The 16,069-nt window shown below is 44.2% G+C and overlaps 1 protein-coding gene across 1 annotated transcript in view; it reads right to left on the reverse strand.

The window, feature by feature from the left end:
- Positions 1-14,015, reverse strand: part of CPT1A (carnitine palmitoyltransferase 1A) — a 40,209-nt gene extending 26,194 nt beyond the window's left edge. The window contains exons 1-3 of the mRNA XM_054635069.2: positions 13,884-14,015; positions 622-704; positions 321-475 (exon numbers count right to left, since the gene is read on the reverse strand). Coding sequence (XP_054491044.1) covers positions 321-461 — 141 coding nt within the window. The 5' untranslated portion in view covers positions 462-475; positions 622-704; positions 13,884-14,015. The remainder of the gene's footprint in view (positions 1-320; positions 476-621; positions 705-13,883) is intronic.
- Positions 14,016-16,069: the final 2,054 nt, after the last annotated feature.

Below are 16,069 nucleotides of genomic sequence, written 5' to 3' on the forward strand. Positions count from 1 at the left end.
AGAACTTTGGACTTCTGCTAAAAGATTATATTACTACGTGGTGCATTAGGAAGAGAATGAAGTCAGGTAAATTCTACATCTGCTTCATCTTGCTTCCACAGAATAAATAAAAAATATGTACCCTTTCAGTCTTTACAGTATCACCCTGTGCCACCTTCCTCAGCACCCCCTGTCTTAAATAAAACCCCCTAAGTCTTTCACAATAAGAAACCTTATTTATCATAAAGGGAAAAAAATCAGTTTTCCATAAAAAAACTTCAATAAATTAATAAAATATTAAATAACCCAGAAATTTGGTGGACTGGACTAGTTTAGCATACCTTGAATCTGATGAACTTCTTCTTCCATGAATAGACACCAGACAGGTAAATCTGTTTGAGTGCCTCATGGCTCATACGCAGGTCAATCCCATCTGGAGTTACTGTAAACTGAAAAGCTACTGCCTGATGAGCTTCCGCCATTTTCAGAGAGAGATCTGCCAAAAAAACAAAGTTTAGAAAGAGCATTTCCTTCTTGTTCAAAGGAAGTAGGACCTAGTCCATCTCTAGCAAGATATGGCAAATCTTTGCCATGATTTTGGCAAAGATTTCCAAGTACGAAAAATTTATATACACTACTTGCCTTTTCCTTACAGGCTCTGCTTGCACTTCAGTCTGAGTGTCTGAGTGAAGGTTAATTTAAGGCACCTCTTTTAACCAAAACAGCTGCAAATGGAAACAAAACATTCCTGTAACTCAGGCATTTTGGCAGCATCACAATAGCTGTGTAACACCTATACACGCAATACAAAAAAAAATCAGAGTGGAACAGAAAGTGAAAGCCAAAAACATTTAGAAAAAGCATATCACAGGTACAGAGCATGTTACATTTCAAAGAAGATTCAGAAAATGTTTTATTTGAAACAAAAGGTACCTAAAGTTTTCACCTCAGCTAGAAAAACAAAGCTGCTTCTGGCCATATCTTCTCCCAAAATCTTTTTCATATACTAATTTCAAGATGATTACTCAAAGCAGTAAGAGACTATAGTCCCTGTGGCTCTGTGCTGTGACTGGCAAATAACTGCAAAAATCAAAACTATGCAGAGTTGAGGAAACCAAATCACAACTGTCAGAAAAATTACCTCCCCAAAGAAATCTGAAACTATGATGAAATTTCACAGAATTGCAGCTCAGCTTAACTGCCCAAACAAATCTCAACAAGCATGCCAATATAGACAGAAGACAATTATACTGAGCAGCCACAAAAGACTCAAACCAAAACCACTGGAAGTTAAAACAGAAATGTAAACCCAGTGTAGCCCCAAGAATCCCACCATGTGCCTGAGAGTGTTCTGCAAACACCTCTTGAATTCTGTCAGGTCTGGGGCTGCGACCACTTCCTTTGGGATCCTCTTCCAGTGCTCAACCACCCTCTGGGTGAAAAACCTTTTCCAAATATCTAACCTAAAGTTCCCCAACAGAGCTTCAGGCCATTCCCTTGGGTTCTGTCACTGGTTGGTCACCAGAGAGAAGAGACCTGTACCTGCCTCTCCTCTTTTCCCCACAAGGAAGTTGTAACTGCAGCGAGGATTTCCCTCAGTCCCCTCTTCTCCAGGCTCAGCAGAGCAGGTGATCTCACCTGCTCCTTGTACCCTCTCTCCTCTCTAGACCCTTCACCATCCTCACAGCTCTCCTCTGCACTCTTTCTAAGAGCTTTATATATTTTATCACATTGTGGCACCCAAAACTGCCCCCAGCACTCGAGGTGAGGCTGCCCCAGTGCAGAGCAGAGGGGACAATCCCCTCCCTTTCTGGCTGGGGATGCTGTGCCTGATGCCCCCAGGCCAGGGCTGGCCCTCCTGGCTGCCAGGGCCCTGCTGGCTCAGATCCAGCTTCCCACAGACCAGGACCCCCTGGGCCCTTTCCTGTATTTATACACACAACCAGGGTTGCCCCAACACAAATGCAGAATCTGGCACTTGTCCTTGTTAAACTTGTGGGTACTTCCATAGCTTTTCTTAGTTCCTGTAACTAGCATTTATACATAAACACCCTGGAAGTTACTCCTACTAATTATTGATTCAAACTAATGTTTTTGAGCACTTACAATTAGAAAGTAGATTTTTGCAGACAGACTCTATGTATAACATTGAAATTGTCAGAACTATGTATTCTTGAGGAGATCATCATGCTTCCAAAGTCAGTCTCTTGTTCAACTTAATTTATGAGCTTACCAAAATTTTCATGCATAGCCCCAAAACCAATATCCTCCTAGAAGTATGACTAAATAGTAGTGGAATTTATTGCCCTATCTGTAAGTTGGGATTCAAGGGCAAGTTTTAGATCGAGATTAGTACAAAACACATTATCAATACTAAGTGTTTTAAGGTTGCACTGGCGTTTCTATGGAAGCAAAATCAAAGAAAGTACAACTACTTCACCCTTTTTAAATCCTAAAAGCTAGAATTCATGTTTTGTTTGCCAACCTAAAGCTAGTAATTAAATTCTGGTAGACTCTCATGCCTGTTGAACAGCACGTGAGGACTACCCAGTGCAATTTAAACGGGCAGTTCATTATGACCAGAGTGCAGCTCCTCTAGTCTGTAAATATTCTACTTAACCAAAGTCACCTGAAACACAAAGAACGAGTGCCAATGTGTATGAGCAGAAAACCAGGCACTTGGAATGCAGCAATAACAGTAGGCTTAGGAAAAAATACACAATATAGAAAGAGAAGGAATACTCGGCAGAGAAGAAAGAGGTAAGTGCTGTTGCACATCATCTATTAAGGCTGCTGACCAACAGGCATGGATTCTTTGCAATATTTAATGTGCCTTTTCCTGGACCAGCCTACAGTGATCCACCTCTGCAATACAGCTACTGCTACAGTGCCTAATGGTAATCCACAGATCTCACAAATCCATCAGCCGCTGCTCAGGTTTTAGAAGCTGGGTGAGTCAAGGCACCTAAAGCTCACAGTATCCTAGAGATAGTATGCAATTGATTTATGCGTGTGTAGTGTCTGATTAGAATAACAAAGAAGAACAAATTAGAAGAAGACAAAGTTCTTTGAACACCAGTTTCAAAAGCTTTAACACAAGCCCTGTGTGCCCGAGTAACAACTGCAATTTGTAGTACCTAATGACTCTGTCACTAACAGCTCTGATGGGCTCTGCTGCAGGCAAGTATGAGGAAGTCAAAGTCAGCTGTCCATTCATTCATTTAAATTGGTCATTACCAGCTGACAAGAGAGCAATAAAGCAGGGAGAGGCAGCAGTAATACAGGGTATAGCCTGAACTCAACAGGGTTTGCAAAAGCTTTCAAAGTTAAGAATATATCATATGTTTAGTGGCACTATTAGGAGTGGGATGATAAAACCCCAGCAAACACATACAAAGAGCTCAACCGTTTTTGCATACAGGAAATCAAGCACCTGGACTTGTCTCAAGAAGGGCCAACATGTTCTGCTCGGTTCACACATGGAATTTTGTATTTTGGAATGCCAGTGTCTTAAGTACAAGATCAGCTAGTTTCCCTTACCCTTCAACTCCACTGTGACTTCTCAGCCTAGAAATTTTTAATTAACCTCCTCTTTGTTTCTGAATGGAAAGAATTTCAGGAACCCTTTCGTTTTCAAGCACATGCTCTTTTTACTGCCCAAGGCAGAAAAAGATTCTAAATAGCGTCAAGCATTAACAGTCAACTTGACATTTTAATGAATTAAAATTAAACATTCTCATAAAAATAAATAAGCTTCATTAAGGAAAATATTCCTTATTCCCAAATGAAAAAAAAAAATCCACCAAGAACTAATCCTGAATAAAGTGAACGAGCCCTGAAAACAAATACAGTCCAGTTCTAGAACTGTACTGCTTGACGTTAAGATGTGAAACAATAAAGCAGCTTGTTTCTTTTCATATTCCTTTCCTTCCCTTTCAAAACCATAAGCCTTTAACACTGCCCTGAATTATGATGGCGGAACACCAAAGGCTTCCCGAAGCCGCCTCTTTGAGCACTTGTTTTGCTCCTTGCCGGCCGGTTTAATCCGAGCGGGGAGCGCTTCCCCTCGGCATTCCAGCGCTGCCACGTGCTCCGCCAACTGGGGGAAAGGGCACGGGCGGAGCCTCGGCCCTTCCAGCCTGACTCGCCAGCGCTGCCGAGGCACCGCCCGCATCCGCCGCCCGCATCCACCGCCCAGCCAGCACCGCCCGCACCCAGCGCCCGCATCCAGCGCCCGCATCCACGGCCCAGCCAGCACCGCCCGCATCCAGCACCGCCCAGCCAGCACCGCCCGCATCCAGCGCCCGCATCCGCCGCCCGCACCCACGGCCCAGCCAGCACCGCCCGCACCCAGCGCCCGCATCCAGCGCCCGCATCCAGCACCGCCTGGCCGCGAATGGGCACCCGGCTCTGCAGCCCACTTCTGCACAGCATATACTGATTAACCTCGTGAGAGCCATGAACAACAGCTTCTGGCTTTCCTAGCAGCTTGGCAGAGCCTTACTCAAAGTGGAAAAAACCTCAGCACAATAATTTCTACAACTCATCTGAAATGGTTGTTTTCATTAAAAAAATCACACACTTGCCCCTTAAAATTTGGTTTATTGATTCTTTGTGAGTTTTTTTTTTCTTTCTTTTATTTGAAGAAGAAAGCTGCCTGTTCCTTGCTCTTATCTGGTTTTATTTAAATTCAAACATGCTGTAACAGTTGCAGATGTTTCTCCTCTTCCTTTTTCAAACCTCTGCTTGAGCCAAACTAAACTAAGCACAATTTTTTCCTCGTTGTTATAAACAAGAACTGCTAGGCTGGATGTCGCTTTTAAGTCAAGAAAACAGAAAACACATTACACACTAGAATGCTTGCGTGCTGATGGTCTGCAAAACTATGCTGCTACATCTACTATGCAAAAAGCACCCTCACACTTATTTTTGCAGTTTCAGGACAATTACTCCACAAAGACTAATGTTTAACTCACAGACCTTATGACTTCAGGTTGCAGACACTGACCAGTCAGTATTGGGACTTATATGTTCCTACAATCACAGAAGGAGATAAGGGCTTCAGCTCTGGAAAATCTGAGGCTAAGAGAGGTCCTACATGCAGGATGCTTCCATTTAAGTCAGGCATGCAAGAAGTTACCAGTGGTTGGCAATGTCTCTCTGAAGCACAGTGAAAGAACTGCCATGGTCATTTTAAAATAGCAGCAAGCCGTGATACAAAAGCTAATTGCATTACAGCACAAAACAATGTATTAATTCTTGAAGCAGTTACTACTGGAAATGCTACTGAGCATAAATCTTTCTTTTCTTTCTGTGGATTTTATACACTTTACATGGATAAAGTGATAGTGCTAAAAAGAATAAAGTCACACCTATATCTCACAACAAATGCAAATCCTAGGCTTTAAGAGGATGTCACTTGTTTCCTATACGTTGCTTGGCTCATGCAATTCACTTTTCCCCCATTTCCTCTTGAATAGAAAAACCCCTGTCCTTTCTCCTTGTCAGAATTCTAAACATCTAACAAAAAGACACGTATTACTTAAACACAGTTTTCACATCAATACTCCTTTTCCTGCAAAGGAAATTAACAAATGCAGAGGAAAACTGAAGAGGCCTCATTCACTTGATCCCAAACAGCTTTGATGAAAGACTTAATTCTGTGACTCTCCCTTTCAAGGTACATTGATAATTTAGTTTGAGTTTCTCCTCACAGGTCTCTGACACCTATTTATAGATTAGCTTTATATGCAGGGTATATGACTGTCAGTAACCAAGCTCACAAAACAATTCTCTCCAATTATTCTACTTGGATAATCAAAAATTGACATTTTTCTACAAAAAGCAATGGCTGCTGCATGCAGTTTCTCTGAGAACATGCCTAGGTACCACCACAAACACAGGTTTGATACTGTCAGAATTCTCAGCCAGACATCCTTGGCACCCAAGGCACAGAGCGTTCATAGATGGTGGGCAGACTTGCGGCACTACTTGCAGGTATGATGGCAGTTCTGAAATCAGAATTACCTGTATCATGGCATTTCTGCATTCAAAATTACCCAGAAACCCTCATAACTTCAGGCAGATACAAGGCACCACCAATCAAGCAATGAGAAGCATTTTATGACAAAGGCTTTGTCGTCTGACCCCTGCCAAGTTCCTACTAGGCAAGCTTAGAAGTAAAAAAAACCAACAATGCAAAACAAAACAAAAAATCCAACGAACCACAACAGGAACTTGACCCTGAAGAATTCCTCATTTGTTTCTTACAATAAACTAACTTACTACAATAAGCTTGGCACTCCAGTTTCAAATAGAGGCTGGTGAGGAGAAAAGTGTGATACTAAACTATTTAAAATGACATTGTTTAAGGAAGCTTTCAAGGTAAGAAGTGGAGAAAAACATCAGATGAAAGTACATGAAACCCAATTTTAATTAGTAAACATACTTAAAACTATATTTAAAGCTAGACAACTTGAATGAAGAATGGTTTTGGAAAACCAAGCAAGTACCCTAAAGTCTTGGTATGACCCCAAACCAGTTTATTTAAAAGAAAAGTGAGGGGGAGGGAATCTATTTCTATTAACATGCAAATCAGTAAGAGTTACTGTTTGAATGTTAAAAGCAGCCACAGAAAACTAGAAAATAATTCTGGAGCTCCCAAAAGTTCTCGTAAAAGACTTTAAGTCTGAAACCTCTTTAAATATTGAAAATATTGAAGAAATTTATGCAGTATTTTGCTGTCCATCACATCTCCCTTCAGAAGGTGAGCTTGCTACAGCTTTTAAAAGAAAATGGACACACAAGATTTATTTTGTATGTTTAGTAATAACATATTTTGACACTTTAGGGTAGGCCACTGAATTTTAAGAGTCTGAGGACAGACATAATGAAATTAAAGCCAGTATTTAAACACTTGAACAGCAATGTTGTGTTTGTGCTGAGACAGTGACCAAGTATTTTCTCTCAGTTGTGTAAGCCATTACTATGGAAATTTGCATTTTCTATCTCCCAGAAAGCCAAAACTATGAATTTATTTTGTTTTTCACAGATCAGTAAAGAACTTTGTACGCTCAAATCTGTTGATTTCATACCAGGCGCTAAATCAAAAGAAAGAGAATTCCAAACACTGAGATGTTTATCCAGTCTCGTCATTCATTATTACTTAGATTTCACTTGGATTTCTGTTATTGATGGTCCTGTCAGTCCAAGCCTTCAGTACCACCTACACAAAGTATTCAGACGAAACTATGGCAGCTGGCTTTGCCCAGACAGTGTGTTTGCAATGAAATTATACATAGCGAAGCACAACAAAGCCAGTGCCAACATCCTCAAATAACTTCCTAGCCTGTTCATTTATTTCCACACTTTGCCACCTGCTACAGTTCAATTGACCCATACAGTCATCCCAGAAGTGGATGCAAAAAACCAAAACAATAAAACCAACAGAAACCCCCACCCACCAGAGGGAAAAAACCAGCCAAAGTGAAACTGCTGATGGATTCACAAGTACGAGGAATGAAACTGGGAGCAGTGGCTGATAAATTAAAGGTTTTCACTGCCATTCAGATGGACTTTGACAGGCTGAAGCACCAGGCAGGCTGAAACTTGGTGAGGTTCAATAAGGAGAAGTGCAAAGTGCTGCAGGTGGGGAGGGCTAGCCCCACTCACCAGAGACTGGAAAGCAAAGCTCAGCAAGTGGCACAAGGGCTGGAAGGGGCCCTTGCAGAGGCTGCAGAGGATGCTGACAGAACCATGGGGCATCAGGAGCACTGATGCCACCAGGCTGAGGGAAGTGACTCTGCCCTTCTCCTCAGTGCTGGTGAGGCCCCATCTCAAAAGCTCTGTGCAATTCTGGGCTCCCCAATGAGAGAAATGAAACTACTGGAGAGAGTTCAGTGAAGAGCCAGTAAGAAGATTAAGGGCTTGAACTATCAAGCCTGCAGAGATGTTTTAATAAATTTAATGTAGGAGTTTTCATAAGACATCTGCAGTAAAAAATAAACTTATAGAGCACTAAGGCCTGAACAAGAAATCCTGTGCTTCAACTGCTTTAAATGAACAGCATACCTTGAAATTCAAATGGGTAGAAGCAGCCAAATATTCAAAAAGAGCAAGTTTTCTGCAACTGACAAAAGTATGCCAGTAGTTTGGAGGATAAAAGAAGCTGGACTTTGAAAAATGAACCCTTTAGAAAATGATTCATCTCAGTTTTTCAGCGTTACTGCAGTAACTTTGCCTTTGCTGAAAAGCATCAAAGTTTTATTATACGAGGTTTTCAAATGCATATTGGGATTTTAAACACCACTACCGTGCCCAGTGAAAGTCTGCCAGTTTTAAGGCAGCAGGTAGATTTCCTGAGCTGATTTTGAGTGCCCCATATTTTGCAGTGATATGGTGGGAAATTGTACAAGCTCCTAATAAAAAATTAGGCTTGAAATTCAATGTTACATGTATATACACCAATCTAGATAAAACATTGACTGCTCCTACCAAATTAAAAATGACTGTATTATCAATAATAAAACAGATGTGACTTCAGTAAAGTATATGGAGGTTTTTCATGGGGTTTGCTATAAATACAATAATTTCAGGCACTGCAGTATACTCTGCACAGCAGCATCCAGTAACTCAAGGTCCCATCCACTCTTGGGTCATACAGTGATGGGGAGGCAGTCACTCACATAAATGCCAAAATTCTGCCCTGCTGCAAGAGGATCGATAAGGTAATGCAGCTATCCAGGGAATGCCAAAAGGATGCCAAAAATGCTTTCACGTGTGTGCATATGGTGCCCCTTTGATGCATAGTTGAACAAAATTAAAGCTGTAGAAAAAGCATTCAGCTTAAGAGAAATCTAAACAAACAGCAAATTTGTCTGGAGTTCTATGCCTTTCAAAGGAAATTCAGGTCTTGTTCTACAGAATCTTCAGTAAACAGTATAAAATATGCAGATGAAACATTGAAAGACATGAACAAAAAGACTGTCTGGTCTCTCATATCTCTTTCTTTGATATTCTCTTAGGTAATGGCACCTTCCTGTATATCGCACTTATGCAAAAAGGTATCAAGATACCAAGGCCTCAAAAAGAGCAGTTTATTGAGTTTATACTTAGCTCATGTGACATTCCACAAGGTGCTCACTTCTGAACTTACTATAAAGATTAACCAGACACAGTTATTCACTTGAGAATTTCTATTTCTAAACTGCTTCTTTGCCTACAACCTTCAATAATGTCTAATCACATGCTTCAGTATATGGGATGACACAGATACTCACTGCTTTCAAGTCTTACCAATAACTCAGCTATCTTACAATGACTAATCATATTTTACAGACACAAAATCTTAAAGAGAAATATGAGGGGAGTGAAGCCAAATCATATCTGTGCAAAAATTAGCCACAAGGATTAAGTTTACTCAAGGCTTCTCAGGTGAACCTAATGACTATGGCATACAAATAAAACAGAAACCAAAGAGTCACTCTCCTTTAAATGCTGAATTAACATAGCACTGATGAAAACAAAATTAGCCTGACAGATGTTCTCATGACACTTAAGTTGGGACAAGTTCTCTTATTTGATTGTTGCTAATCATTGGCTCCAATCCTTCCCACCCTCACCTACACCTGACAGGTGTGGTCTCTTGGAATTGCAAATGTCTTTAAGGACTTCTCACAACTAAGAGATGAACAAATGCTGTGGTTCAAGCCAAGGTAGAGAACTGAACACATGTATCTGCTCAGCTACAGCAGCCCTGGGACCCACAGCAAACGTCACCCACAGGGGAGAGTTTGAAATCTGAACAGCTAAGAAGGCTTCAGTAACTTATGGCCCCACAGACAGTTTATGTCCTGACCTCAGCAGTTTTCCAAGATCACCTGTGGGTGAATATATTCATTACCCTCTGCAGATATCTCTTTTGGCATCTTGTGCCAATTTTCTTATTCCTGTCCTTGGTGGTGAACTGGAGCAACAGGTCTATATGGACGGAAAGAGATAATGACAATGGCCAATGAATGCAACATAAACATACCCAAACAGCTGTCTTCCTTAAAAGCTGGCTTGAGATCTGTTTGCTACACACAAACCTTCTATCCCAGAAGCTCCCTGGCCCTGGGATCCTGAGTAAGTTAGGATACAGCACGAGGCAGACTCATTGCAGTGCTCCTTGCTCCTAACAGACCCTACACTGCAGCAATGGCAATCGCTCAACTGTGGCTCTCAGACAGAAAGAAAGTCAAGAGAAACGCTGTGAGCTTTGATTCACACACAACTTTCAACTGCTCTGAGGGGCTGGATCAGATTGGAACCATTTCAGAAAAACTGATGCCAATGGAGAAAACAGTCAGAGACCGTGGTTCTGAAACACTATTTTCCATTACACTGAATGACACTGTTTACACTGAACATGTCCAAGATGGTGAGGAACTGTGGAGTGACAGAAAATTCACGTGCTCCCCACTCAGTTATTTCTGAGGGCTCCAGTAGTGACTGCCAGCTCCTGTGACAAGCAAGTTGATTTCAGGGGCCAGACTCCAATGTTAGGCTCAGTATCCAGTTTAAGACATCTAACCAAGTGTTTGTCTGCAGGCTTTAAACTTCCATCAGACTACTCAACACGGATGCCATCAAGATTTCTCAGAGTGCAGGCTGTTTTCACCAGCACTTCAAGGAGAAAAGCCACAGTTAGAAGTTGTCTTCTCACCTGATCTGGAAACAGGCAAAGCGGAGGAGATTTGCAAACAATCTGTTAATTAATTACTAGGCTAACCCTAAGGAATATTAATCCCTACAGTTTCTGGATCATATGATCTCTCTTCCCTTCCAAATAGCATGCTCCTGTAGAAGATGGTTCCAAAATGTTCACTTCAACAAATAAACAAACAAACCCCCCCAAAAACCCCAACAAACACAAACCACCAATATTCTCCAAAATCAAACCAGAAACTTTTACAACTGTTGGATTATTTCTAGGTTTGTTTTTTTTTTCCTTATACAGGACATACTATATTGTTCCTAGGCCTCTTAGATCATTCTAGCCTCTATTGCAATACATGTTATATTGTCCACGTCCCAGCAAGCCACATCCTCTGACCTTCTAGAAATCTGGAATAATCTAACAGAGAAGCATACTCTGCTAAAACCCTGTGCAGTTATCATACCATGCAGAAACCTCCCCCACCTCATAAAAACTAGGCTCTAGACTGGGTATTTTTTTTTAACTGCTATAAAATACATACCCAGACATTTAGAATATACAAGCTGAACCCTTCTCTCTCTCTTTGAACTTAATGAGCTTCTCTGCTCCTGCAGTAAAGAAGAACTATTATCTTCCCTATGACAACAAATGTTTCTGGAGTGACAGGACTTTTACAAGACATAAAAGATGTCACATTTTAGGACTTAAGAGATGCTGGAAGATGGACAACAATGTGTGGTGATGAGAAAGCAAACTGAGTTAACTGCTCTCACAGTAGTTCAATGACCATTTACTGAACTAGGCTGAAAGACCTCAATAAGGTCTTTCAGCTTGCATGAGGCTCTAAGACTGAAGAACCGGTTCCAAAGATTTGCAAAAATATTTAAATTGACATTCACATTAAAGTTAACCCAGACTCGAAGGAAGAGGGTTCAGTCTTTGGATTGTGTTTTTCCAAATGTGGAGTTCATGACTACGATACCAGCATGCTGCAGAGCAAAGACAATGGGTTTGGAATGTTAAAAAAAAAATAAATACCAAAATATACATAAAAAATACATCGTTTAGGGGCTTTGTTGACTGGCTGGTGTTTTATTTGTGGATTTTTTTCGGGGGGTGGGGGCGTTATTTGTTTGTCTTTTTAGCACAAACATTTGCTCAAGTCGCCGTTCATCCCAGACTTCTGAGAGAAGACCTGGGATTCACCACGGCGCCCGCTCCGGCTCCAGCATCCCACGGTGCCCACCGCTGCCCAGGGGGCACGGGACCCCCCTCTCTGCCCCGGCTCCAGCCTCCCGCCGCTCCCCCGCTCCCCCGCTCCGAGCGGGGCCGTCCCGGGCTGCGGGCGCGCTCCCGCCCCCGGCGCGCTCCCGGGCGCGCCCACGTGACCGCTCCCAGAAGTGGGTGAAAGGTCGCGCCGCCGCGGCCCCGCCCCGCGCGTCCCCGGCCGCTCCAGGCCTTTCCACGCGCGCCGGGAAGGCGCTGCCAGACAAAAGTTCCCAGAGAAAAGGAGGGCGAACGGGGAAAGAAGCCAAGCGCACCTCTGAGCGAATAGGGGGGGCTCAGCTCCTGCAGCCGAGCGAGTTCTAGTCCGGTTCTCAGCGCTGAGAAGCCTCAGTAGTTCAAGGTTACGCTTTTCTTGAACAAGGAATAGTGATTTCCTCCTGGAAGAGGCTCTTCAATCAGGGCTGAAACACCCCAAAATTTTAAAAAGCACTCAGGTCGGCTTAACTTTCAAACTAAGTCACGGCTAGGACAGAGCCCGATACCTGTGTAACCATGAGAAGTTGCATTTCCTGCGCTAACAAAGATCCACACAACACCAGCTGTGCTATTGTAAACTGGCAGTCATTAGTTTATATCGATATGCTTACAGGAGGAAAAGAACCTGCTAGTTACCACGGATGCCCACACCACTTGTTTTATGCAGCATCCAGTGCTGATGGTCAGAAAAAGCATAAAGGAGTTAGCAGATCTGGAAACTGAACACGCCAGACACTCGGGAAAACATAACAACAGAAGAACGAAGGAATCAGATCTCCATTTTCAGTGCTACTCCCCTACACACACGTGAAAAGGAAATGAGCAGTTTTCTGTACTGTAATTTCCTTTAGACTGCAGATTGTCCTCTAAGTGCTGACAAACTGCCAGGTTAAGAGGAAGAATGAGACGTTTGTCTTGGTCCTACTTTGCTCTTTTCTCTTTCCAAAAAAGGTTCTTCCTGTTACAGTTTCATCAACACTAGTACACATCTATTATAACTGGCTCGCAGCCCAAGTAATACTTAAAGTTCAATTTTTTATTTTAGACCAGAGAACATAGAGCAAAGACCAAAGCTGTGGGAATATGAGGCGAGAAAATGCGATGCTGCGAGAATCTTGGTCTACCTTTTTACAAGAGGTCTAATTAGCATTCTCATGCAGTAAACCTGTCACGCCTTGAACAAGATACTACATTTCCTGTGTTTGCAGTTCCAGCAGTTTGTAGTGACTGCGGTTTCTATAGGTTTTACACGCTGGAATCACACGGGCATATAGACTAGTCTCTCTCTCTCACAGACACACACAATAAATTCATTTCCGCACTCGAAAACCCACCACCGATGCCACGCCGCATGCACACTTCCACAGACGTGGAACTCCTCCCGGCTACGAGTCAGACCCACGAAGGTGCGGGTCACCCGTGTCACCTTTGTTTCGGCGGCGGCACAGATTCGGCGAGTCTCCCGGCGTACCTGTGTCACACCGCTCCCCTGCCGCCATCCCCGCCCCTATCTGCAGCACCCAGGCACGATCCCTCACACCGGGGCAAACCGCGAGCACCGTGCCAAGGGCACCGCGCCTTTCCAGGACTCTCCGGCGCCCGCCAGCACCGCGCCCACCACCCTTCCCTGCCTTCCCACCCTTTTCTCCACCAAGAACGAGCCCCGCTGAGGAAGCAGCACCCGGCGCACTCGCACATGCACCACGGAACTTCGTGCTCGACCTAATGGAAACAATAATTATGCTAAAACCGGACCAGGCGAGCCCGTCCGCCTGTGCCCGATGCTGCCCTTCCTCAGCCCCGAGGAGGGCGGACGGCGGCGCGCTGCGGGAGCGTCCCGGCTGCAGGGGGAGGGGAGCGGCAGCCCGCGGTGAATCAGCCGGGCACGGCGGGCACACGGCCGCCGCCGCCCGCCCCCGGAGCCGGGCCCCGTGCCGCTCACCTGCAGAGACCGGCGGCGACGGGCGGCGAGCGGGCCGAGTGCCGCGGCGGCCGCTCGGGAGGGAAGCAGCGGTGGGACGGCGGCCGCTCCCCTGCACGCCCCGCGGAGGCGGAGCACAGAGGGCGGGAGCTGCCGGGGGAGGGATGCGGTGGCCTGGGCTGGGCTGGCGGACGGCGGGGAGACGGGATGCAGGAAGGCAGAGCCGCGGGGAAGTGTGGCCGTGGGGGCGGCGGTCCTGGGGTTGCGACAGGAACCGGGAAACACGGTCCTTGTGGCCTCGCAAGCGTCCGCGGGAGAGAAGCTTCGGGGGCTGCGAGGAGGGGATCCGGGGCCATGAACGAGGCGGGGAGAAACGTGCTCCTTGGAGGAGGATTGCGAGAGGGGCACCTGTTTGGCGGTGAAGGGACTGCCAAGGAAAGTCGAGATTTCGAGCCCCCCAGCCCCTCTGTGAGCCCGAGGCGATGGCTTTCGTGGGCTCTGGCAAGAGTGAGGTCAGATCTTAGAGCAAGTGCAGACGGGGGTGTGAAGGAGCTTCCAAGGGAAGGTGCAGGACAGCACCAGCTCTCCCTCCTGGTTCCTTTTGCTCGGGAGCCCTGGCTGGAGGGTCTTTCATTCGAGTTTTCTCTTTGGAGCCTGGGTTCTGACTGGCGCAAGGCATTAGGTGAGCGATATCCTCACAAGGATATCCTGGCGCAAGGGCAGAGCCCCAGTGAGCATCAGCAAGAGCTTCCAGTCCTGGCCCCTTGTGTGTGGGAGCCCCAGCACGGAGCCAAGATAGACCCATGGGAAGGACCAGCCAGCCCACTCTGCTCCAGCAAACAGCGGGATTTGAGGGAAATAAGTACACTCAATACATCTCAGTAAAAGTGACTACATTCTTTTAAAGATGCAAATTCATGAAAGTTATTAAAATGCAAAGGTACCAGTCTCAGGGCAGAATGGCAGTCAGCTTGAAAATTCCTAGTTTTTGAATTTGTAATGAACTTGCCACTTTCAAGAGCTTGGATAGCAGATGCTTTGTTTGATTTTAGCATGATAACAGCTGGAATACTGCTCTGCCCCAAAAGGAGGTCATGGTCTGTTTGACCACAGTGGTGTCAGTATGGAGTCTCTCCTTCGAACTGCTGAGAGCTGGGATTCCTACATTCTTCACATGTGGGCAAACCCGCCCAGCCGTGCAATCCTTCCTGCTGCAATTTCCAGGATGTGTGGCTCAAGGCTTACAAATACATAAATGGGACCAAATCCAGAAGCATGGACACTACAGACTAAATCTTTCCCTTACACTAAAGATCATGCAGCATCAACGAAAAGAAACCCCCACTTCTGGTCAGAATTTTCCCTTCTAGTATTGTATGCCTAATGATGTAATTTTAAGGTGTTATTCTTTCAGAAGGAAACATAAAGCCAAGGAAAAAAAAAAGCCAGGTGAGGAGAGGAAAAAGCAGAGGCATTTAGATCTATTAATATCAGCAGGGGGAGAAAGAAAACAAAAGAATAAATCATCAGCTACACCCATCAACAGCACTCATATCTACCTACATCTGGCTAGGATAGGAATAGTGGATAGGAATGTAAGGTGGACAGTTACAAGAAGGTAACTGGATGGGAAAAATCATGTGTGTTTTTCATTAGGCACAAAGGCAACCAAAACTACCATGTTAGGCATTTATTTATTTACTGTATCTTGCAGGTGCCTTTTACTATCAAGATATTTGTATTAAAAAAAAGAACAAAAAATAACAAATTTGTCTTTTTCATTCTACCAGTACCTGTATACATATCTTAGTCTCCAGTCCTTGTTTTCATCTACACATGAAATCAGGAGAGTATCAGTCAACTGAGAACATATCTTGATGTTAATTATTTTGTTCTCCAAATAATTGTGTGAGCTGTCATGTATTAGGAAGTGTTAAGACAGAGTGCTTTCTTTAACATGATTAAGCCCCCTGCAGATAACCTCAGTAAAGAAATGAAAACTATTGCCTTACGTAAAGCTGTGATGATTGCAACTTAGCTAAACCTGACTTGGCTCTGTTTAGCTGGCAAGTGTAAACATCACAGATAATCCTGTAATTCCCACTGGTCCTGACACTGGCATCTAGGTCAGGCTGTATTCACCCATTAACCCACAGAAGCCAGGTTGGTAGTTCTATAAGAAGAACCTAATCAGAACATTTTGTGCC

The sequence above is a fragment of the Agelaius phoeniceus genome, chromosome 6 (genome assembly GCF_051311805.1).
Source record: "Agelaius phoeniceus isolate bAgePho1 chromosome 6, bAgePho1.hap1, whole genome shotgun sequence".
Lineage (NCBI taxonomy): Eukaryota > Metazoa > Chordata > Aves > Passeriformes > Icteridae > Agelaius > Agelaius phoeniceus.